Source organism: Halichoerus grypus, chromosome 2 (assembly GCF_964656455.1).
Source record: "Halichoerus grypus chromosome 2, mHalGry1.hap1.1, whole genome shotgun sequence".
Lineage (NCBI taxonomy): Eukaryota > Metazoa > Chordata > Mammalia > Carnivora > Phocidae > Halichoerus > Halichoerus grypus.
Window position 1 is genome coordinate 25,455,594 of NC_135713.1, and position 23,524 is coordinate 25,479,117.

General features: G+C 46.0%; 1 protein-coding gene and 2 long non-coding RNA genes across 6 annotated transcripts in view; 2 read left to right on the forward strand and 1 right to left on the reverse strand.

The window, feature by feature from the left end:
• The first annotated feature begins 1,646 nt into the window (after positions 1-1,646).
• LOC118518647 (uncharacterized) lies at positions 1,647-8,219 on the forward strand. Of its 4 annotated transcripts, none has more exons than XR_013445509.1 (4): positions 1,647-1,943; positions 2,322-2,490; positions 7,413-7,551; positions 7,992-8,219. It is a non-coding gene; the product is annotated as an uncharacterized LOC118518647 (long non-coding RNA). The 4 variants fall into 4 exon arrangements; XR_013445510.1 differs by lacking the exon at positions 1,647-1,943 and adding an exon at positions 4,294-4,453 and having other exon boundaries at positions 1,950-2,490; XR_013445511.1 differs by lacking the exon at positions 2,322-2,490.
• An 870-nt stretch (positions 8,220-9,089) lies between these two features.
• Positions 9,090-9,935, reverse strand: LOC144381066 (uncharacterized). The gene is made up of 2 exons (XR_013445513.1): positions 9,732-9,935; positions 9,090-9,254 (listed from the first exon to the last, which is right to left on the reverse strand). It is a non-coding gene; the product is annotated as an uncharacterized LOC144381066 (long non-coding RNA).
• A 60-nt stretch (positions 9,936-9,995) lies between these two features.
• Positions 9,996-23,524, forward strand: part of NPR3 (natriuretic peptide receptor 3) — a 115,250-nt gene continuing 101,721 nt past the window's right edge. The window contains exon 1 of the mRNA XM_036065585.2: positions 9,996-10,381. Coding sequence (XP_035921478.1) covers positions 10,369-10,381 — 13 coding nt within the window. The 5' untranslated portion in view covers positions 9,996-10,368. The remainder of the gene's footprint in view (positions 10,382-23,524) is intronic.

The following is a 23,524-nucleotide window of genomic DNA, read 5'->3' on the forward strand; positions in this document are numbered from 1 at the left end:
AGTTTTGCAGGTGAGTGGAACAGAGGGTGAGGTGGCCAAGGGAATTGAATGTTTGCAAGAGAGCATTTTAAGTGTTGGACGTGGGATAGAAGGTGGGTGAGGTAGGCAGACAACAGTATACGGTGCTGAGGGTGAGGGTGGGTGATGGATATTGGGAAAATGGTCATGCCAGTAAGTTGGAGGTCTCAGTGAACTCAAAGAATGTTTGGAGTGGGACTTGGGGTCAATAAGCTATAGTTTGGATACTTCAGTTCAAGATTTACAAGGTGGCTGAGGAGAGGTGGAGGAAAATTTGAGATGAGTGGGCTGGGGAAAGGAGGGAAGAGGATATTGAATGGATGAAGTCGTCTTTGATGCGTGAAGAAAGGGTGACCAGAAGGTCAGTAAGTGACTGACACTTAACGCAGAGGCTTAGTGAGGGCTCAACAGACTTCAAAATCATCTGTAGTTTAAAAAACTTTTGTTTCTGAAATAATTTCAGACTTTAAGAAGTTACAAAAATAGCACAAAGGATTGCTGTAAACACCTCACTCATATTCTTACAGTGTTAATATAATTGTCAAATCACAATATAATTGTCAAAATCAGGAAACTAACATCAATACAATATAATACATAGTCTTACAGACATGACTCAGATTTCACCATTGTCCCACCAATGTCCTTATTTTTGGTCCAGGTTCCAGTCCAGGATCACACACTCCATTTTCTCGGCCTGTCTTGTTTCCTCTAATTTGAAGCACTTACTCAGTCCTTCTTGACCTTGACATTTGGGAAACATACTGGCCTGTTCCTTTGTAGGGTATCTCTCAATTTGGGTTGTCTAATGTGCGTTGATGATTAAATTCAGGCTCTGCGTTTTTGGCAAGGATGCAGCCTTTTTAGTACATCTTATCCGGACGTACATGATGTTTATTTGTCCCATTATTGGTGATAACTTTGACAGTTTGGTTTAAGGGGGTGTCTGCTAGAGGTCTCCCGTGTCGTTTCCCCAGGGGAAGGAGGAATAATATGGGGGAGACAAGGAGCACACTTTGGAAGGAGCACGGAGGCCTCCACCCTGCCTCGTGCCTCCAAGCCCCCCTGCAAGTGAGGGAAGCCCCAGCATCAGTGAAGAAGGCCGCGGGGTAGCGTCCTCAGAAGGTGTCTCGTTCCTGTTCAAACAGGGGCGTGAAGGGAATGCTGGGAGGAGAGGGATTTGCTGACAGAAGCTGATTCCAGAGGGCCTCGAGAAGGGTGGGAAATTGGGTAAGATGGGGCCAAGTGCAGAGCCGCCTGGGGAGTAAGAGACCGTGATGACAGGCGGCCTGGGGGCTCGGCCTGCCGGCGGTGGCTCAGGGGACAAGGCCTGTGGGACTTGGTGGGCTCAGGCTCATGGCCACGTGACTCGAGAGCCCATCGGAAGTGTGGAATTCGGGCCCAACTTCAGGCACTGAGGAGCAGAATCGACAGTTTTCACGAGACGTCCGAGGGGTTTGTAAACCTCTTAAAGAGCACTGTCGCAGCGGACGGGGAGCAACGGCGCCCGCATCGCCGGCATTGCTGCTGTCCCCCGCCCGCGCCCCGCACCGCCGCCAGCCCGCTCCAGCCCCGCGGCGGCCAGCGGTCTGCGCCTCCGGATGCGGCGCGAAGGCGCTCGCGCGGTGCGGCAGCCCTGCCGTGTGGCTTGGCACTCGTTCCCGGCAGCTCAGCCCAGAAGAAGCTGCTTCTTTAGCCCCCTCAGTGATTCTGAGATACAGGCCCACAGACAAATCGCTTTCTACCTAAACCGAGGGGGCCGGATTCTGCTGCCCGGCACTACGAAGCTTGCGCAGCACACGTCTCCCCTGCAAGTGGGGAGGTCGGGACAGGCTCCGCGGCAGGTGCAGGACGCAGGCACCTGCGCGTGGGTCCGGCTTCACGGAGGTTCTCCTCGCGGGACCACAGCCAAAGGGGATTGAGAGGTGGGATCTAGCAAATTCACAGACTGGAGACCATGAGACTCCGCCCAGGAGCTGACCTCACTACTGTTATGAGCGGAATGTGTCCCCCCAGTATTCAGATGTCCAAGCCCTAACCCCCAGGGTGGCTGTATATGAAGATGGAACTTCTAAGGAAGTATGTCAGGTTAAATGAGGTCATCAGGGTGGGCCCTTGATCCAATAGGATTGGTGTCCTTATAAGAAGAGGCACCAGAGCACCCTCGAGCTTGAGTGCTCTCTCTCTCTCTCTCTCTCTTTCACAGAGAAGAGGTCATGTGAGCACAGAGAGAGATATAAGCTAGAAGGAGTGGTCTAGGAATGAAACCTGCCTTCCTAACACCTTGATCTTGGACTTTCCAGCCTCCAGAACTGTGAGAAAGAAATGTCTGTGCTTTATTTAACGCCCCCCAGTCTATGGGATTTTGTTATAGCAACCCAAGCTGACCAGTACAATTACTCTAGCTGTCCCTGCACATGACTTTCTGCAGAACCAACACTGTTTATGCTGCACAATGAAGTCTTTGTTATAGTGAGTAATGAATAATATGATTCCATATTGTATTTTCAGTAGGTAAAGATTTTGTTACAGAATTGATACACATATACACCAAGATTTTATATGTATATATATCATATATAATATAAACATAAAATATATGTATATATAATATGGTGTATGTAAATATAATTTATGTATATATTTATTTTAATGTCAGTAAGAAGGGTACAAAACCTTGGGTGAAAATGTCAGGAGTTGGGGGGTGGGACGAGCTGTTCACCAGAGACAGACATGCCTGCTCCCTACAGGGTAGTCTCTGACTTCTCACAGCAGAGTCTGGATTTGCCCGTGGGGCTTTAATGACCTGTGAATAGCATTACACAGGATGCATCCTTTTGCATCAGACGTCTCTCCCTCAGCATTTGGCCTGTGAGATCCGTCCATGCTGTGATGTATGGTTCTAGATGGCTCACTTTCATTGTGTTGGTATTCTGCGTGCCATCTCTGCATACTGTTGATATTTAACGTGGGCAGTTCTGTCTAAACCTATTTCCTCTTATATGTACAGTGTGGGTAAATCTTCCTGACGTTTGCCCATCTTGTTTAGGATCTATTTATCTTGCTTCCTTCGAATGACAGTTGAATGGCTGGGTATTCTTTCCCTTCCTTTTTCTGTATACCAGCAGTGTGTTTTCCTTGTGCAGGACAAGGTCAGGTCTTTTGGCACCAAGTGCAGCCATTGGTGGGGATCCTGGTCTTTCATTCTCTTCTGAGCCATTAGAATGTTCTGTCTGGGGTGCATTTCACACAGCTGTTGGTGTGTCCCACCCCAGTGGGCATAAGCTCAGTCCCCTGACTCAACTTATTGCTCTGGATGAACTATGGCAACACTTCCTGCTTTGGTTTTTAACCTCAAGAGATGCAGGGGAAGTAAATATGTAGACAACATGGATTAAACAAAATTGTGGACACTCATTCTAGTCAAAGATCGTAAGATGTTCATTATTTTGCCAGAAGGTGGTAGCAAAGTTACAATCAGATGTTGGGTAAAACATTTCAATACTCAATGAAAAGCCAACCAAGCCAAATAAAAACAAAAAATGGAAACAAACTAGGAAAATGATAAAATGGCACCTGCTTATTGAATATGTAATTTTTACGTTAAAATTCTATTATTGGAACTCAGTATTATTAGAAGAAAAAAATGTACAAAATAAAGACAATTCTTACCTCATAAGTTTGATGAAATAAATGATTCTAAAAAAATTATTGAAGAGTCCAAAGTCTTTATCAAACTAAATTTCTACCCTCTCAATAGTATTTGCTACTGAATTAAGAGATTGGAAATGAAAACGGTAAAGTAATAAAGTTCACAACATGCTATAAATTTTCACAGTGGTATCCCATTTGGTATCAAGTTACATTATTCAACATGTTCTCCAACAGGAAAAGGTGCGGAAAGAAACTAAAATCTAATAACTAAAATGTTTTCTATTGAGATGATCATGATTAATTTATGAAAATTAAAATAGAGAAATGAGATGAGGAGAACTTAAACAGATACTTTTCTTGCTCCTTTCTTGCCCTCCTGTTCAGGATTTTTTCAACCTTCCTTCATTTCCTTTCCCACTCTTGCCTACCTAATGAACCCCCCAGTTCATTCATTCATTCGTTCATTCCTTATCCTTCATTGAGTCTAATATATGCCAGGCACTGTTCTAGATGCTACGGAAATCACAGTGACCAAGGCAAATAAGGACTCTGCTTTGGTTATAGTCATGCTAGTGTATTACTAGTTTTCAACAGACTAAAACAGAAAATTTTGTCTTTAAGATTTCCAGAGGCTAAGCCTGTCACCTAAAACCTTATATGACATGAACTTTGAAAAAATTTTATGAAGCCTCGTCTCTTTTTGCTGTTAATCAACAAGCAAGTTCCTATTGAAGATACAATTGGCTTCTGGACATGAATGCAAGAACCAGCTCCCCACGGGGTCTGTCTTTCCTTTTACTTGTTAAGGTTTTTCTTCAACGCTGGCCGATTCGGCATGGGGTTTGGCGAGCAGGGTAGGGATGAGAAATGCCTTTGAGCTAGGTAAAGAGAAACACAGAAGTGGAGTTGTTAAGAAAAAGTGCACCAAAGTTTTAGAACAGCCTGTCTCAAAGGATAACTTCCTAAAATGCACTTTTCCTGCTCTGTTTCTCTTTCGTAAGAACCCTGTGGGCCGACCTGTGAAAGCGACACTGGATCCAAGAGTCCCTTCTCTCACCTGCCTGTGGGATCTGCTTTGTGTTTGAACGTGGAAGCCAGGGGAGATCACTGTGATTTCCTGAGACCAACAATCCCATTTTTAGAAGTCAGGAAGTTTTCAAGTGACTCTCCATACATTGAGCTGTAGTTTGTTGCTCCAGAAGGTCACCCTCACTTGATACTTTGAGAGCTAAAAGGGAAAGATCTACTTTTCTTTTCACATGAGGAAATTCACATGTTGGGAAACCCGTGGACACGCCCAGTGAAATCCACTCCACCTTCTCCCAGGGCTCTGGAGTCTCCCTGCGCTGGATGCTGATTCCATTGCTGGTGCATTTCTCCCCGAGACCCCCTTGCTAATTGTAGCCATCACCACCCTGTTGGCCTTATGGGGGCCTTGTCCCCCAACCTATGGGGGGCCACATCCATACCAACACTTCATGCTCCTACCGTCGATCCTTAATTGCCCATAGACAGCCAAGACTAAGAGTAGTTACTTCCCATGGCTCCCACCTTTTTTGACACACACAATGATTTGCAACAATGTCTTTTGTTTGCTCTCTGGAAGCCACCTGCCCATCTGATCCTCCGGGGAGGGCAAGGAAAGAGGGCATGCACAAAGATTTTATCCAAACCTGTTCTCTTTCAAATTCTGTCTTGCTCCCAGGGTCCTTGCCACTTCTGGCCAAGGCCCCCTGCAGTGTGAGCAATCGATTCAAAGGCAATGGGAGTTGCTGTCGCTGCCCCAGAGCGTGGTTTCCCCCTCAGGCTTGGAGGTGCTGTGTTCTCTGGGTTCTGGGGAGATGGGAGGCAGAGGTGTGGGAGGCAGCAAGGCGGCTGGGCTGAGTCCTCGCCACCTTCCCCCACACCCACATTCTCAGTCACATCATAGTGACTTCTTTTCTTGATTTGGCAAAGACAAGGTGAAATCTACTTAGGAAACCTGTTACGGCATGGTTACTGTTTCTGAAAGGAAAATAAATAATACAACGAAAAGATGAAGAAGTAAATTGAGTAAAGGAAAAACGTTTGGGACATGAAAGACCCAGGATGGGAAGGGGTAGCACGTTCGCAGGTGCGTGTCTATTAGAGGAGGCTTAGCTTTGGCCCAGCCTCTGGCAGGTATGGACTTGGAAGCTTTCTTTTAGCCTTAAGATTCTGTAATTCTATTTCCACTGAACAAAATTCCACAGATTCCTCTGGCAATTTCCAATGTCTCACAAGTCTTAGAGTCAGGAAATTGCATGGAAATCCTCAGAAAAGAAGTTATAATCCATGGCACACTTGCCACACATATGGCAAGGGGTCCTTAGCATATGGGGATGTGGGCTGTGACGAGAACCAGGAATTAAAGGACGCTTCTCTGCATCGATGAACTTCTTACATGTGAATTTTCAGCCTGGAAGTTGGAATGTTTTAAGGGACGAGAAGAATACCTCTGAAACCGAAACTCAAGTCACATGGACCAAACCTGCCTTTTAAAACACTAGCATGCTGGAGAGCACCTTAGAATCCATCCCTTTAGCTTCCGTGGTGTTTGCTTTCAGAAACGGCCCCGTGTTTTACAAGAGGATAGCTGGTTTGTTGGATAGTGTTGTCTTCTACATACATAAACACAGCATTTGGAGTCAGGAGACTTGGATTTCCGTCTTATATCTATTCTATTCAGCACGTGAAGGGCACACTAGTGACTTTCTGCACGCTGCTCCATGGGAGCGGGAGAGACAGGACGAGAGCCTGGGACTCAGTCCTTGGGCCTGCTTGGCTTCTCTGTTCAGAGGAGGGGAGCCCTTTGGGAGAGGCGCTAAGGCAGGAGCCCCCAGAATGAAGATGCCTGCTCTGACCCCACGGAAAGTCACAGACTGACATGTGCCCATGGCGGACAGAATCTTTCAGTCTTAGGATCTCTCTTGGTCTAGACCAGCACTGTCCAGTAGAACTTTATGCTATTAAACAATTATGAAAAATTAAATAAAAACATGGTAAAGTCTGTTGTGGTCATGTTAACCACATATCAGGTGGTCGGTAGTCACGTGCAGTTAGCAGCAGCTCTTTTGGAAACATAGGTTCAGACTAGCCGCCCTGGGGGTGTGGGATGGCCATTACTGTGCTCCCAGGATCTGCTCGTCGGTGTCCTGATACAGACGAGAGATCGTGGACTGACCGGCCCCCAGGGGCCAGGCGGGTAAAGAGAGTGAGTGCGCTGGTGGGTGAGCTGAGGAAGGGTGGGCACTGGGCCAACTCAGGAGTCTGTGCCTTGTCCCAAGACCAGCCGTTACTTGGCTTTAGCTTATGGTTGCCATTTGGAAATGTAGGTCCCGGTGGGGGTGGGGGGGCGGGAGGGAGGGCAGATCTTTCTTTTTTTCTGTTTTGACATTGATAAATGAATTTCTAAAAAGTCAACATTGTATAAGTTAAAAGCAGCAAAAACTGAAAAGCCAAAAACCTCACCACGTGGGAGCCTTGACATAGTCCATGAGCCACCAATTTCAAATTCTGCAGTTGGACCAAACCACTGTACCCGAAACAGCTTCTGTGGGATCAGCCTCATGTGGAGAGGGGGCTGTGGGAATGTTGGCTGCAGGAGGCCAGAACTTGGGGGTGAACTTCTAGAAACAGGCAGACTGAATGAAGAAGATGGTGGTAGGAGTAAGAAGGAACCAAAAAACAAAACACATTTGTCTGGTTTTTTTCTTTTAAAGGTCAAAAGTCAGAGAAGCTTCCAATATGAACACAGGCTGATGGAGAAGGTGGCTAGGGATCGGCATCCCTCGAGGAAGAATCTCTAATCAGAGGCCGTGATTTGCCCCTGGAACCCAGTTTTCCCCATGTCAGCATTTTGTAAGTGTGCTGTGGCTCATCCACAGGCAGTGTGGGGGGGGACGGGACAGAAGGGCTTCCTTGCCCCAGTGCGCACAGCTGTCTAGTTGTCCCCAAATCTTCATTGTACAGCCCCAAAGCCCTGGCACAGGAAAGCATCTCAAAATAACCATGCTAACATTTCAGGGGAAGGAATGGATGGCGGGGTGGGGGTGGGGCGAGGGAGAGATTTAGTTTAGTTATAGAGATGTCAATTATCTCAATGAATAATTGTCCTGCTCTTCTATGATGAACGTTATCTGTATTCAATTCAACCAGTTCTGACCATATAAGGGTTAGAGACAGCTTTCAAATTATTAAAAGTAAAGTGCGTCACAAAGAAGGGATCTGTTTTATAAATTCAACACTGCAAAAAAACCTGCTAGATCTTTTTTTTTTTAAGATTTATTTATTTATTTCAGAGAGAGAGAGAGCGTGCAAGCGACTGCACATGCACGAGCGGGAGGGATGAGCAGAGGGAGAGAATCTGAAGCAGACTCCACCCTGAGCGCGGAGCGTGATGTGGGGCTCTATCTCACGACCCTGAGATCATGACCTGAGCCAAGATCAAGAGTCGGACTCTTCATGGACTGGGCCCCCCAGGTGCCCCCCAATTGCTATATATTAAAGTTCCAGTCTCTTTAACCATATGTATTACTGGATCGTATTTACTACGTGTTTTGGTTCAGATACTTCAAGAAAAATGATTTATTTGCGTTTCAAATTCCTGGGTTATGTCTTAGTTATGACTCAGACGTTCTGCTGATTATATTAACACTGCCGCTTTACGATGCTTTCCCCCATGATGCCAGGAGTGTTGCATAAGCCAGATTGAGAAACCTGAGTCAAACTGAGGCAAACGTGAGCAAACTTCATCCAAATGAAAGTAGAATTGGCAGTTTTCAACCAGATATTTACAATGGCTGAGTTTTTGTAAGTGTCAAATTTCACTGGAGGCAACATTTATGGAGTGACTATTGTATTCGCTCTCTTACGTGCCCTGGGGTTGGGATATAAGGATAAATTCAACACTTTCATTCTTGCCCTCAGCAAGTTTGCAACTCAGAAATGCAGTCTTTGATATTTCCTTCTGAAGTTCAATGGAAGTTGACAAATAATGACCGAGGGCCTGGGGTGTTCCCGGCAACATGCTAAGCATTTGGAAGTTACTGCAGGAGACAAGCAGGAATACAGAACTTGCTGAGTAATAATATAAAATACCGACAAGGGGTTTGCAGATACAAGAATTAAATCCTCTCTCAGAATGTGGATGTTTTCTGGAAAAGAAAATGCTGCTAAGCGAAAAGAAGTTATTGCCTTTGGAACCCGGAGTCCCTTTCCGCTTGGAGGTTTGTTGAGATGCCTCTTTCCCCAGAGGACAAGTCCTCAGAGAACTCGCATCTGTGGATACAGTGTTTTAACAGGCACCTCAGCAAAGCGCAAGACTGTTCTGGGAGCCAGGGGCCTTGCCTCCTGTGTTAGTCCACTTGGGCTGCCAGGACGAAATACCACAGCCCGAGTGGCTTAAGCAACAGAAATTTATTTTTTTCACAGTTTTGGAGGCCAGAAGTCCAAGGTCAAGGTGCTGTCAGGGTGGGTTTCTGGTGAGTCCTCTCTCCTGGCTTGTAGACCACCACCTCTGTGGCTCACCGGAGAGAGCATTCTGGTGTTTCTTCCTCTTCTTCCTTTTTTTTAAGATTTTATTTATTCATTTATTTTAGAGAGAAAGAGCATGGGGGGAGGGGCGGAGGGCGAGAGAGAAGGAGAGGAGCAGACTCCCCGCTGAGTGCGGAGCCCGACATGGGGCTCGATCTCATGACCCGGAGATCATGACCTGAGCTCAAATCAAGAGTCAGACACTTAACTGACTGAGCCACCCAGGTGCCCCTCTTTCTCTTCTTATAAGGACACCAGTCCTGTAGGATTAGGGCCCCACCCTTATGACCTCAGTTGACTATAATTACCTTTTTAAAGGCCTCTCTCCAAATACAGTTGAAATGGGGGTTAGGGTTTTAACATATGAATTTGGGGGGGGGGACAAAATTCAGTCTATAACAACTTCTTTCATTTTAGATATCAGATCATTTCATCTAGGAAACAGTAGTGCCTGAAAGTAATTGTCCCCCTCCCCTAATTTAATAAAAACAAACCAACAAACAAACCAGGTCCTTCGAGGTTAACTCCGGAAAGAGAATCTCCTGGAGAGGAGGAACAGTTGGATCCTATGGCCTCTTGTTTGTCGCCCACGTTCCACTGCGCTGTGGGGGCGGGGGGGTCCTCTTATATGCATTCCTGCCGCCAACTCCATGCTGCCTGGGGGGAGTGGTGAGAGCGGCGAGTATCATTTCCCCTTTAACAAAACCGGCCTAAACAGGGCGGCATGACCTTTCCACGCATGCCTACAGCACAACCGAGCCAAGGTTATGTCACTTAAGAGAGGCTTTCCTGAGAGCGAGGAAGTGACAAAAGGCAGAGAATTACTGACCGCTATAGGAAGCACGATAATCCTTGGGCCAAGTCTTCTCTGTTTGGGGTCCACTAGAGTGAGCCGCCTTGCTTCCTAGTTCCTGGGGTATTAAAGATACCTAACCTTCCAAATGCTATCCCAAGAGAGAATGCCTAAGCAACTTTTTGTCTCTTTCCCATTTCCGCCCTTGCTGGTCACACCAGCGGTGACCGCCCCTCTGCCGGAGAAGCCGTGGAGGCAGAACCCCAGCACGACGACGTACCAGGGTGCCTCTCGGCATTTTCTAACAGGTCAGCCCTTGGCTGGCAGTTATCACCCCTTTGTCTCCATGGATGTGGCTAAATGGTGAGTCATCTTTATCTTCCTAGTGTCCCAGATTAAGCACCGAGGTGTGCCAGACACCCTCGGTGGAATAAATGGTTCACATGCCATCTTTTTGTCGGGGTGCTAGATGATCTCTGCTTCATTCCATCTCTTCACTCTTGTATCTTTCTTCCTTCCAAGTGACAGATGTCCAGTTCCCCCCAAAAAGAAGTCAGAAGGGATGAGATCAAATAATTCTACCACATCTTGCTTGCAGAGTTTAATTTTCATAATTACTCAATAACCTCCGACAGCATGAAAACCCACCCTAAAATCCTGATAGGCCCCCCAGTAGTCGCACAGCAATAACAAAAGGACTAAAACAGCATATTTACATGTAGACATTCTGAGCAGCTAATCTTGGTTACAACATTTAAAAAGTACTGTTTCCCATACATGCATTTTATCTACCAAATAAAAATTGATGGAAAATGCTTTCATGTAGGAAAGGAGAATTTTTTTTAGCAGTAAAAGCCAAGGTTATTTTCCTAACTCAATCGCAGCTATAATTCTCAGCCTTCTGCTGTCACTCTTCAAAGCAGGCCCCAGTCTAAGATCTGGGAGGAGATGCCAATTCCTGATTCAGCTCCTGACTCTCAGTGCGCAGGATTCCTCTTTGAGCATTCCCTTGAAGAACTGAAACCCACTTCCCTAAAGAGAAAATTATAGAACTTAGGACACTGTGTTGTGATCTTAGTTGAGACAAATGTTCAAAAGGAGTTCCTTTTTTATTTTATTTTATTTTTTAAAGAGTTTATTTATTTGAGAGAGAGAGAGGGTGTAAGTGTCAGGAGGGGGAACGGCAGAGGGAGAGGGAGAAGCAGGCTCCCCGCTGAGCAGGGAGCCTGATGTGGGACTTGATCCCAGGGCACTGGGATCCTGACCTGAGCCGAAGGCAGACGCTTGACCGACTGAGCCACCCAGGTGCCCCAAGGAGTTCCTTTTTTAAAAATTTATTTTAATTAAAAAAAATAGACAATGATAGAAAAGACCAGGAAGCCAGACTCAATTTTTCTTTGAAAATGTTTAATTTCCGTGTTTCCAATTTTGAGTATTTGGGCATGAGGGTAGCTCTGAGCAGAACCTTTTCAATCCACTGGTGTCCATGAATTAAAACAGGCCTCTCAATCATTCATTCATACAGTAAGCATTTATTAAAGGCCACCAGGTAGGACTGAGGGATGCAGAAGTGGGAAGGGACACTCTCCCTGCTCTCCAGGGTGCACAGTGGGGACCTACGGTGGGGTGAGCAGCCCCCTCAAGCAGCCCGCTCACTAGCACCGGCAGCTTGGTGGCCTTTGCGGGAAAAGGGGTGGCTGCGAGGTTTGGGGCAGTTTGGAACGAAGTGGGGTCCTGTGTCTTTCCATATATAAAGTAGGACGTGAGGGGGGACTCTGGCTGCAGGGCTCGCTGGGTTCAGCAGATGTCAGAAAAAAAGTTATTTCGATGACTCAGTAAAAAGAAGAGCGAGGAATCAGGCTTTTGATCAAATATAGCTTATTCGCAGGAGGCTGGGGCAGGGAGAGGAGAAAGTGGGGAGAAAAGCATACCTAGGTACAGCAGTGCAGATGCCCAAGAGTCTACCAGGCAAATGCAATTGACTGCGGGGAAGACCTCCAGGGAAGTGCCACGGAGATGAGCTGATGGACCCAGAAAGGCTCCAAAACAGTGCCTGGCCCATTTATAGTAGCTCTCCTGAGAAGGCTCCAAGGACTTAGTGGTGGTAGGAAGTTCCTTTTTACTGTCTGGAACACTCAACAATGCTTTTTAATATCTGTGCTGCCCCTTCTCTGTTAATCTCTCTCTGGACCTCCCATGGGAATTCCCGCCTGCCCCCCGCCCCCTTTGGCCTTCCTTTGAGTCCTCAAAGCTTCGCTAATTCTCGCTTGGCACGTAAGGTGGCGGGTCTGACACAGTCAGTAGACGTCACTGTCACATAGTGAAGGTGTCTACCCAACCAAGCCCTGGGGTCAGAAGCTTCAGGTTCCCTTCGGTGGATTTACGCCCTCCTTGGTTGGCACTGGGAGGTCTAAAATCTGTGCGTGTATTTACTTAAGACAGCGGTGTGGCCACCTCTCCAGTTCAGATCTGACGTCGGAGGCTTGGTTTCCCCGGGGTCCGTGATCGCAGGCTCTCACCGGCGTCCAGCTGCAGCGCATTGCCTCATGCCCTAAGAAGCCACAGTTGCCCTTCAAGGCTGATTCAATGGCATTTAATGGTATCTAACCCTGGCCCATCGCCCTCTGGACTTAGATCTTTAAGTTGTGGCCAAAATCTCAGCTCCGAAGATGGAGACAGGATCAGGTCCCACATGGTCTTGAGGGCAGGAGTCAGTCTGAATGTGTCCTGTCACTTGATAGCAGACAGACACTCTTCATCAGCTACTCAGGACTCCAGGCGCCAGGAAGTAAGTTGAGGTCAGGGAGTTTGTTTTATCTACTGATTTGGAAAAATATTTAGCCTCCCTGGAACAGGGATGTGCATTCCGTGTGCCTGAAGCCATGAAATTTGGCAAGTCCCATATCAGATGCCTAAAACTGTTATACAACTCAGTCTAATTTAGATTGTAAGGCTGCCAGAGGGAACCGGGTCTCTCATTTGGCCCAAAAGTCCCCTCTGACAATTCGTAGGGCCCAACAATCAATACCAACCCACAACAGTAATAATGATAACAGGAATAATATCCATTGCCCAGATTCGATAACATAGCTTTGCATAATCAGAAGCTAGAGTTTGGTCCAGAGGGACATGTGAGAACTTGTGCAATAATTTGGCCCTCCTGCAAATGAAGACAAAGGTATCCGATGGTGTGGATTAGAATGAAAACATCATCCAAGCTAGTGTTTCTTCTGTAATGGGCTCTGGCGACCCAAAAAGAAAAGCCATCTTTCTTATAATTTTTCAGAGAAGAGGCTATCGCATGTCCCAGGTCATTTTTATTCAAGATTGTCTTAGAAAGATTTAATTCCACTTCATTTTGCATGGTATATATGAATCTGTAAGAGCAAGCGCTCAAAACTTTGTTCTCTGGCCAAGTAACACTTAAAAGAGAAAAGCAAACTCAAAACCAGTATGTCGAACACTTACCTTCCAAATGGTGACTGATACTTACGTTGTGTTTCTGTGTGTACGTGTTCAAAACTGTGGAAAGGGTGTATATTCTATTTTTTTTTAAGATTTTATTTATTTATTTGAGAGAGAGAGAGAGACAGAGATAACAACAGAGAGCATGAGCGGAGCAGGGAGCCTGACGTGGGGCTCGATCCCAGGACCCTGGGATCATGACCTGAGCCGAAGGCAGAAACTTAACTGACTGAGCCACCCAGGTGTCCCAAGGGTGTATATTCTAGATTCAAATAGATGTGGGTTCACCTTGTCCCACAGCATATCCTTCGGCTTTCTCATCTTTATGTTCTGCTCATCACACAAACGTGTATTTTGTGGAATGCTAATTTTGTAGAATAAAAAACAAGGATCCCGGGAAAGAAGAAAAGAAACAGAGTTAAAAATTAAGTTTGGGAAGGGCCAGGTTGAATAAAGTTCTACTGGCTTTTTAGTCGTAGGGTGTCTCAGAGCCTTTACTATATTCACATATAATGAGATTATCAAAGAGGGGAGCTATATAAATGAAAACACAAGGTGTCTCCAAGAGTTGCTCAAACTTATCTATGGAAACTCTTTCTCCTAAGCATCTCATGGGATCCAGGAATTTAGAAAAATCATGACTGCACCCCTCAGGACTCTTCAGTTGTAAATAATAGAGACCCAACGCTAGCTTAGACATTTGCTCGGGTAACCAAATGGAAGGCAGGACACGGGTGTGGCAGCTTATAACAGTTACTATTTGTTGTGAGATGACCACGTGCCAAGCACTGTTCACCATGCTTCACATGTGTTAATTCGTTCAATCCTCACAACAACCCCATGAGTTACGTACTATTATTATCTTTTTACAGATGTGGAACTCAGGTTGGGAGGCGTTCTTGCCCAAGGTTACCCAGGTAGTCTGACTCTGAGCCCACACCTGGAAGCACCGTGCGTTGTGCGTCTCCAGGGACTTCAGTGCTGTGAAAGTTTATTTTCTTAGTGTGACTCTTGTGTCCTTGGGTCTGTTTCGTTCTCTTCAACCAGCTTTCCCAGTGAGATTAGAGACCAGGGTCTCACCTTTTAGCCTGCTCCTCACCTCTTTACCAGGAAAGGGATCCTCCCCTATAATGCTCTATTGAAAACCTTCTGGAGAAGGGCTACGATTAGCCAACTTGAGGTCACACACCCCGTCTTGGTGGGCAGGAGGGGGAGGTGTTCTCATGAGCTCAGCTCACATACTGCTACTGTGGCTGGAGGAGTGGAGGACGTGATTGGCCACATCCACTCTATCAACATGGTCTTCATGGTGGGGGAGGGGGGAGGGGAGCAGGTCTCTGAAAGAAGGAAGGTGTGTTTTCCAGAAGCAGCAGCCTGGGGCATTGGTATTCTGAATTCTGACTCACCCTGGGATCTTTTAGGATCGAATGGACTATGTATCTAGAGCTGCCAACACCGTCCCTGGCTCTGAAATAGGTTGTCAATTTATTGCTGGCTCCTTGCAGAAGAGAAAGCCCCTCCATTTAATGGGGGCACTAATCTAACTAGTGGCATGGCTGGCCAGGAAGTGTGCTTTGTAAAAAAGTCACAAGAGTTAGTCACGTCAAGGTCTAGGTCTCAGAGATCAGACCAACCTGGAGGACAAACAAAACCAGGTCACAAGTCCAGGGAATGGGGCAGTGAGATCCAAATCTGTCATAGAGCATAGATAGACATGCTCAGATGGGACCCATCAGGAGTCCGTGTCCAGAGGTTTCCAATCTAAGTAGAGGGCACAGCCAGGAGTGCAAGCACGCAGGACGGGGTCCAGCTCAGAGCGAGGTCTGGATGTGCCCACTGGGATCAGAGAGCAGGATCCTGGGCGGGTGGATCCCAGGGAGCCGCCCTCAGACATAGAACAGGGAGACAAGACCTCAGATTCCAACATCAGGGGTTGACTAGGGAGCAAGTGATACCAGAGCGTTTCCTCCAATTCCTGGATGGGAAAGATCACACAAACAACACACCGATTTACTGCAGCCCACCACACCCACAAATTCTAAAGGCCATTGACTCCTTGCAGGAATGGGCTGCCAAATCCCCAGTGGGGCTCTGCGGGGAGCACTCGCGGCTGGGGTTCTGAAGGACACTCTTCTGCAGGTTAGTCGTGGTATTGGCCGCTCTGGTTCTCGGACCAGGAGGGTGTGGTTCGCCTCCTTTTTTGTGAGTTTCGACAAGGTGGGTCCCCCTCCACCTTTGCTGTTGTTCATTTCATGCCGCCGCTGTCATAAATTACCACAAACTCAGCGACTTAAAACAACACAAATTTATTACCTCTCAGTTCTGGAGCCCCGAAGGAGACACTGGGCCAAGATCACTGGGCTAACATCAAGGTGTTGGGAAGGCTGTGTTCCTCCTGGAGGCTCTGGGGGAGGATCCCTTTCCTTGCCCTTTCCAGCTTCTAGAGGCTGCCACGTTCCTTGGTTGGTGGCCCCTCCTCCACCTTCAAAGCCAGCAGCCTAGCATGTTCCAGCGTCTAACTCTGACCCTCCTGTGTTCCTCGTTAAGGACCCTTGTGATTACATGGGACCCCAACCCCTTCCAGATAATCCAGGATAATCGCCTCTTCTCAAGGGACCTTAACTTAATCATACTTTCATGGTCCCTTCTGCCATTCGAGGAAACACATTCACAGGTTTCAAGCATTAGATGTGGAAATCTTTGGGGAGCCATTAACCTGCCCACCACAGTGTCGTGTTCACTTTCAAACCTCCAACAGCTTTGGCTGTTTGTCACATGCATACATCATTTCCACAGGGCTTCTCCGGTTCCGGGTTTCCTAAGCACCAGCCTGGGTACCTGCAGGATGAAAGCTGCATGCCCTGCATGTTTTAGCTCTCCCTGTGGAGGATGATGGGGCTGGAGGGTCCCCGCCGTTCCCCAACATGGGATGTGGGAGTCATTGTCTATGGTAGAGGCCCAGGTCACCCAGAGAGCCCTCGCCGACCATTATGTTTTCCTCCACGAAGGGGAGAATTTCTTGGCAACCTGTCGCTAGCTGCAGCCATATAAATCTGCTATATTTAAGCAAGCTTTATGGAAAAGCAAATGGGATGGATAGGTCTCTGGAAAAATTCTCATGCCTGTTCTCCAGGAAAAATGCATGAGACTATTCATCACTGTTTGGTTGGAATGGTGAAAAACTGCAAACAACTAAAATTTCCTTCAGTAGCAGAATAGATACTTAAACTATTGCTACACCCTATGGTAAGCAGCACAAGTGACTTAGAAGTCTGTATATGAATATGGAAAAAATATTAAAAATATAATATTAAGTGAAAAAAAACCCCAAGTTATAGAATAATATTGTTCATGTACTTAGGAAGTAAAAGTTTAAAAATATGCTCGGGATGGAAACACTTCAGCTTCAGGATAGTGGGCTACTCTGGACTGGAGGGAGGAAATGACGTTGGCTGAGGCCACGGAGGAGACAGTAGTCGCACTGCTAAGTTTCATTTCTTTAACAACAAAAGCTGAAGTGAGTATGGCAAAGTGAAAATATTTATTATAGCTAAGTGGTATAATATACTACAGTATTTTAGTGTATGTTGAAATATTTGATAATAAAGTAATAATGAAAAAATCTAAGCATAAGACATAATGGTTAGATTTTTTTTGAAGCAACATTTTTTATCTATAATATAATGTTAAAAAGAAATTTGGATTAGTCCCGTTATGCAGTCAGACTCCATACTGAGCCAGTGAATGATCTGTAGATTTTCAGTGCTGTACCCCGAGTTACTGCTGGAACCTCGGGTCTTTAATTCCAATGCTGCAGCTAGTCCTCTGCCTGCTTGTCTGTCTACTTAGCACGGCCAGTGAGAATGTATTCTCGTGTTTTCCTCTTATACAAGATCCCACTTGAAAAGGGGATAAGGTTTTTGTTTGTCTACCAACACTAATTCTCTTTTTAATGCTTTTTTAAAAAAGATTTTATTTATTGATTTGGCAGAGAGAGAGAAAGGGAGGGAGAATGTACAAGTGGGGGGGAGGGGCAGGCAGAGGGAGAGGGTCAAGCAGGCCGCCCCCCGCTCCGCCCCTTGAGCAGGGAGCCTGATGCAGGGCTCGATCCCAGGACCCTGGGATCATGACCTGAGCCGAAGGCAGACTGAGCCACCCAGGTGCCCCTTACCAACACTAATTCTTACTAAGAACCTCTCTAGTAGAGTTCCGGCATGAACTTGCTTTTTAGCAGGGTAAAGTCAATGTTCCAGATTTTTTTTTCCCCCAGGGACTTATGCAATAGACATGAATTTTCTCTCTGGAACTAGATGGAAACATATGCTAGGTAAATTTTTTATAATGAATATGGAATTATCTTTTCACTACAATCATATTGAATTTTGATAGGACATCATCCAAATAATGATGTAAGAATGCAGCTTCCCCAGGGCTACATTTCTGCCTTATCCCCAATGTTACAGGCAAGTTTAAAAGCAACTGCTGTTTAGAAATTTGATACAATCTTCCTGTGTCTTTTCTTTTCCAGTCACCTAGCACTTTGTACTTTTCTTCTCTCTGCAAGTCCCATGTTGTACTATTTCTCCAGTCTTCCCAAATTGCAAGGAGAGGTTCCTGACACTCTGCACGGAAGGAGAATTTATAGTTAAAAAACAAGATTTTAAGGAGTTGAGGTAGTGAGTCAGAAGTGAACATATAAAGGTTTTTATACAATTTCTTATTGTTGTTCACTAAGTTTAGAGCGGTATAGGTAATACATTCATGGCTGCTGCTAGGCCATACAGAAGCTCTGTGCAAAATTTAAAATGCACCCCTTTCTCTGGGTGGACACAGCCTCAGTTGGCCAGGTGCCCTTGTGCAGGGCACAACCTGCCCAACCATACATGGCTGCTCTGAGAGGGATTATCCATAGCACTTCATACATCCTAAAATACTAATATGGATACGCTACAGATAATTTAAATGTGCTTGACAGAAACTTTTTAGGGTCTTTCTTCTGCACTTGAAACAATATGCATGCAAATATCTTTACTGAGATAGCTTGTATAGTAAGAGACATGTTTCTTCCTCTGCATCTGTGTCCATCCAAATAGTCAGCGAGTGGGGACTGTTGAGTCATTTCCCACACTCACTGTGGCTCCAGGGGTGATGCCCCCCACAGAGCCTGGAAGGTGGTGGGAGCAGGGCCGATGCAGCACGGGAAGGCAGTAGTGCAGTGGGAAATTGGTTCAGACAGATGGCACCTATGAGTAGAAACAAAATAACTGGAGCGCCAAGCTGTGTCTCCGGACTGTTCTTGCGATGCCCACACACAGTCCGTCCAGCCAGTTAACAGTGAGCCGTCCCAGCAACTGGGATCCGCAAACCAAGGAAAGCATGGCACAGGGAGCTTCGTGTGGATGGAATAAATGACGGAGGACGGATTTCTTTTATTATTTAATATGCCTCCCAATAATTGGCTAGGATTAGAAAATTCCAATGGGAAACAACTACCACAAAAGCTGGAAATGTTCTGTTGGATTTTTTCAGACCACTGACTACATTTCAGTCAGAATTGAATTCGCGTTTCTCGTGCACTTTTTTTTTTAAGGTTTTATTTATTTATTTGAGAGAGAGAGAAAGAGGGAGAACACAGAGGGAGAGGGAGAGGGAGAATCAGGCTCCCCGCTGAGCAGGAAGCCTGATGAGGGACTCAATCCCAGGACCCCGGGACCGTGACCTGAGCCGAAGGCAGACGCCTAACAACTGAGCCACCCAGGCACCCCCATCTCGTGCACTTTTAAAAGATATAATTTTGAAGCAATCACACAGGAAAGCTGCAAGTACCCCACAGAACATTTTTACCTCTGAGACTTTTCTTTTCCTCTTTGTGATTAGTCAGTATTTTTGTGGGGAGACATATATATCCTGTACCTCATTGAACTGACAATTCATTGATTGTGTTTTTCCAATATGAGTATGGGTTCACGTGTTTGGGTAAGAATCTGTGATTACCGTAACTTGATCAACTGTCCCCCTTTCGGCCCCCATTCAGGCTGGCTTCTGTGTCCTTTCTGGCATGTCCCCTCATTCTCTGAGCACTTGGTGCTTTCTGGCCTCAGATGCTCCAGATGTTCCAGCCTCATCTTCCACTATCCCTGCCCCAGCTTGGGGGCAGGCCGGCCATTTCCTTGGGGAGCCCTGGTTCTCTTCAGTGACCAGTGGTGGTTAGGATTCAAGATCTGGGTACTGGGTGTACTCACTGTTACTGGAGTATTGTTGCTCCCAGTCCCCTTTAGTAGGCAGATTCTCTCTCTGTCCCTGTCTCTCTTGATAGATGTATGTACAGAAACAAACACTTAAATTTATATTAATTTCTGTATCTGATGTTTATTGAAACTCATGACCTCACGCCAATACCTCCAATTGGAACCCATCACCATAAAAGTTCCTTCCTTCCCATATTTGTACCTCTCTTCTGCATGAGAAGCCTGGCTCCATTACCTTTACAGTTGTCCCCCCTTATCAGAGGTTTCCCTTTCTTGGGCTTCGGTTGGCCCTGGTCAGCTGTGGTCCAGAAGTAGACGATCCTCCTTCCAACCTGTTGTCAGAAGGTCACTAGTTGTCTGGCACCATGCCTCCGCCACAGTAAGATATTTGGAGAGAGACACCACATTCATGTAACTATTACACAGTGTATTGTTATAGTTGTCCTGTCTTACTATTATTGTTGCTAATCTCTTACCATGCCTAATTTATAAATTAAACTTTATCACAGGTATGTGTGGCCAGGAGAAAATATAGTATATCTAGGATTGGTACTCTCTGTGGTTTCAGGCATCCATTGGGGGGGTCTTGGAACATATCCCCCACGGATAAAGTGGGACAACTGTACTGTACTCCGTCGACCAACCAATCTGCCACTCCTTGTCCTGCCCAGATGCCCTCTTCACTCCAGAGTGCGGGTACCCCTTGCCTGGCTGCCCCTCCACAAAGATACCCTTCTCCCCCTTGCCCCAGCACCCTGGCCTGGCGGCCCCCCACCTCCGAAGGATGCCCTGCTCCTCATGCAGAGTTCTAATGCACCCCCCTGCCCCAGTGTGCAGATAAGCATTGCCCTTGCTGAGCTCACATTCCGTTCTGGGCCACCATGGCTTCTTCTCTCTTCTCTCCTTTTCCTGCCTCATCTGGTAGCTTTCGGACTGAATGGTTTGAGAAGGAAAGAGAAGAGAAGCAGAAGGAGGAGGAGGGGTTATATGTACTTTTTAAGAATAAAAGGACCCTAGGGGCGCCTGGGTGGTTCAGTCAGTTAAGCGTCTGCCTTTGGCTCAGCTCGTGATCCCGGGGTCCTGGGATTGAGCCCCGTGTAGGGCTCTCTGCTCAGGGGGGAGCCTGCTTCTCCCTCTCCCTCTGCCCTCCCCCTCCACTCGTGCTCCCACTCTCTCAAATAAATAAATAAAATCTTAAAAAAAAAAAAAAGAAAGAATAAAAGGACCCTAACCTTAACCTCACTAAATAAATGTTGAACCATTTTAAAAAATAGCGTTGATTTGGTGACACGCCAAATTGTTGGCCTTCCCGGGGTGCCTTGTGTCTCTGCTCAGCCCTGGCTGTCAAGCCCTCTCATAGATGTCTTAGTTCCTTCCTTCTATACGATCCCAGAGCCCAATCCTGAGGAAGTAGGCTTCTCTCCGCTTCCTTTACCTTCCTGAGTTTTCACTGAAGACATGCTCTGTCGTCTACCCTCATTTTCTGTTTTCAGCAGTCTGGCTCCCGCCTGCATTCTTCCTTTTCTAAATATGCCTGTCGGGAGTGACTTGGGTTTACTGGCATCAGAATTCTCAAGCTTGCCACAGAGATGGATAGGTTTGTTGCTAGAATTTATCAGGAACTTGTGACTGAATTTCTTTACATGTTTATTCCTGAGTCTAGAGCTGTTTTTCTTCCTTCCTTCCTTCTTTTTTCTTTCTCTCTCTCTTTTTCTTTCTTTCTTCTTTCTTTCTTTCTTTCTTTCTTTCTTTCTTTCTTTCTTTCTTTCTTCTCTTTCTTTCTTTCTTTCTTTCTTTTCTTTCTTTCTTTTCTTTCTCCTTTTGTTTTTTTTTAAGACTTAGCATCATACCTGACATGTAAGAGTGATCATTATATGTTTGTTGGATTCTGGTGATTTTGACTGATGTTGTACTCCATAGTGCTTGAACACTTGATGAGCTGAAACTGGGAAAACTCCTGACTTTTAATTTATTTGGTCAGCTGTCCCTTTGTTCTGGAGTCAAGACAGGCCTTTAGTAATGAAAGGTGAAGCAAAGGCCTTCCTTTGGACCTTACAGGGCTTCGTTAAGTGACTTATCTCTGTACACAGGGTCGCTACTGTGGGCACAGCTGCCTCGCTGCCCATTGTTTTTGCATTAATGGAGTTTCTCTAAGTACAGATCCAGGACATGATGCTTTGTATGTCAGTGCTCCAAATATTGGAGCACAGTGTATGTATTCTTGCTCCCATATCAGGAGCAGAGACCCTGAAGAGTCTGGGAGCACACGCAGCTCCAGTCTCCTCTTTCCTTATGCTGGAGGAAAGACTGTGCCAAGGAACTTTGCTTGGAGCAAAGCGACCTGGGTGGGATTTGGCTGACTCCAAATGGTGTTATTAAAGACTGAATCCCCCATTTGGTAAATGTACTGATACAGAAATGTGTTCTGATGTCTTTTGGGGCTAAAGAACAATACTATAGTCCTGGGAGTGGAGGCTGGAGTTTCCTGTGAAAGGAACAGACAGTCTGACCACCAGTCCGTCATTCTGGAAATGTCAGTCCTGGGGAAGGAGGTGGGAGCATAAAGGGTGGGTCGTAGCAGAGGCAGAGGAAGAATATCTTCTCTCTAAGGCCTCAGGTCAGTTAGCCTGAGCACTTAGGAACTGTTTCCAGGAAAGCTTCTATTTCACTTGCTCTTAGACTTACTTTGGGTACTCCATTCCAACCAAAGGAAAAAAAAAAAAGCCAATTCTTTCCCCACAATTCTTTATTTTGGTAAACATGCTCATGTGTGTCATGGCGGCTCACAGCATTTAATTATCTGGTTTACCCAAGATGATTGTAAAGAAACAATGACATAAAATAAAATGTTGAAATGTCAAAGTGAAAACGTCAGAGATGATCTAGGTTAGTTTCACAATAGGGTTGTGTTGATTTTCTGATGGAACAATTCTTTGTTGTATGGGACTGGCCTCCTCATTACAGGGCATTTAACATTCTTGATTCCCTTAATTTTTGTGACAACCCAAACCCACCCCACACATATCCAAATGCCCCCGGGGGGGAGAAAAGTAACATTCCTGTTGAGAACCACCAAAACCTCCATTACCTAGAGGATAGGAGGCCTGAAGTAGTCATGTGACTGCCAAAATTACAGAGTGAATTAGAGAGCCTGAAAAGAAACCAAGTCCTCTCACTCCTACAGGTCAATCTTATTATCCTCTTCACCTGAAATTAAGAAACTAAAGTTCAGAGTGGTTAAGGACATGTCTTGGATCACACAATTCATAAAAGGCACAGCGTGTAGTCAGCCCCAGACCTGGCTGGTTTCAAAGCCCACCCATTGCACTTCATCATGTGATGCTCATAAGCTAGCTCGTATCCAGTTAGAAAATGAAGACCCTGACGTGCCTGACACTTTCTGCAGGGTGTCTCCTCCTTCCCCAACTTACAACTAACAAAGTGATAATCCATAGATTTTTCTTTTCTTATTTTTTAAAAGATTTATTTATTTATTTGAGAGAGAGAGAGAGCGAGCACGAGCATGCGCAAGCAGGGGGAGGGACAGAGGCAGAGGGAGAGAATCCCAAGCAGACTCTGCGCTGAGCTGAGAGCCCAACACAGGGCTCCATCCCAAGACCCCGAGATCATGACCTGAGCCGAAATTGAGAGTTAGATGCTCAACCGACTGAGCCACCCAAGAACCCCCATAGATTTTTCTGATATTTCTAAAATGTTCTAATTTTTCTCATATAAGGTACTGTAAAAGTTGACATTTTAAAGTGACAGATGATGCAGAAATCTCTAATTTTTT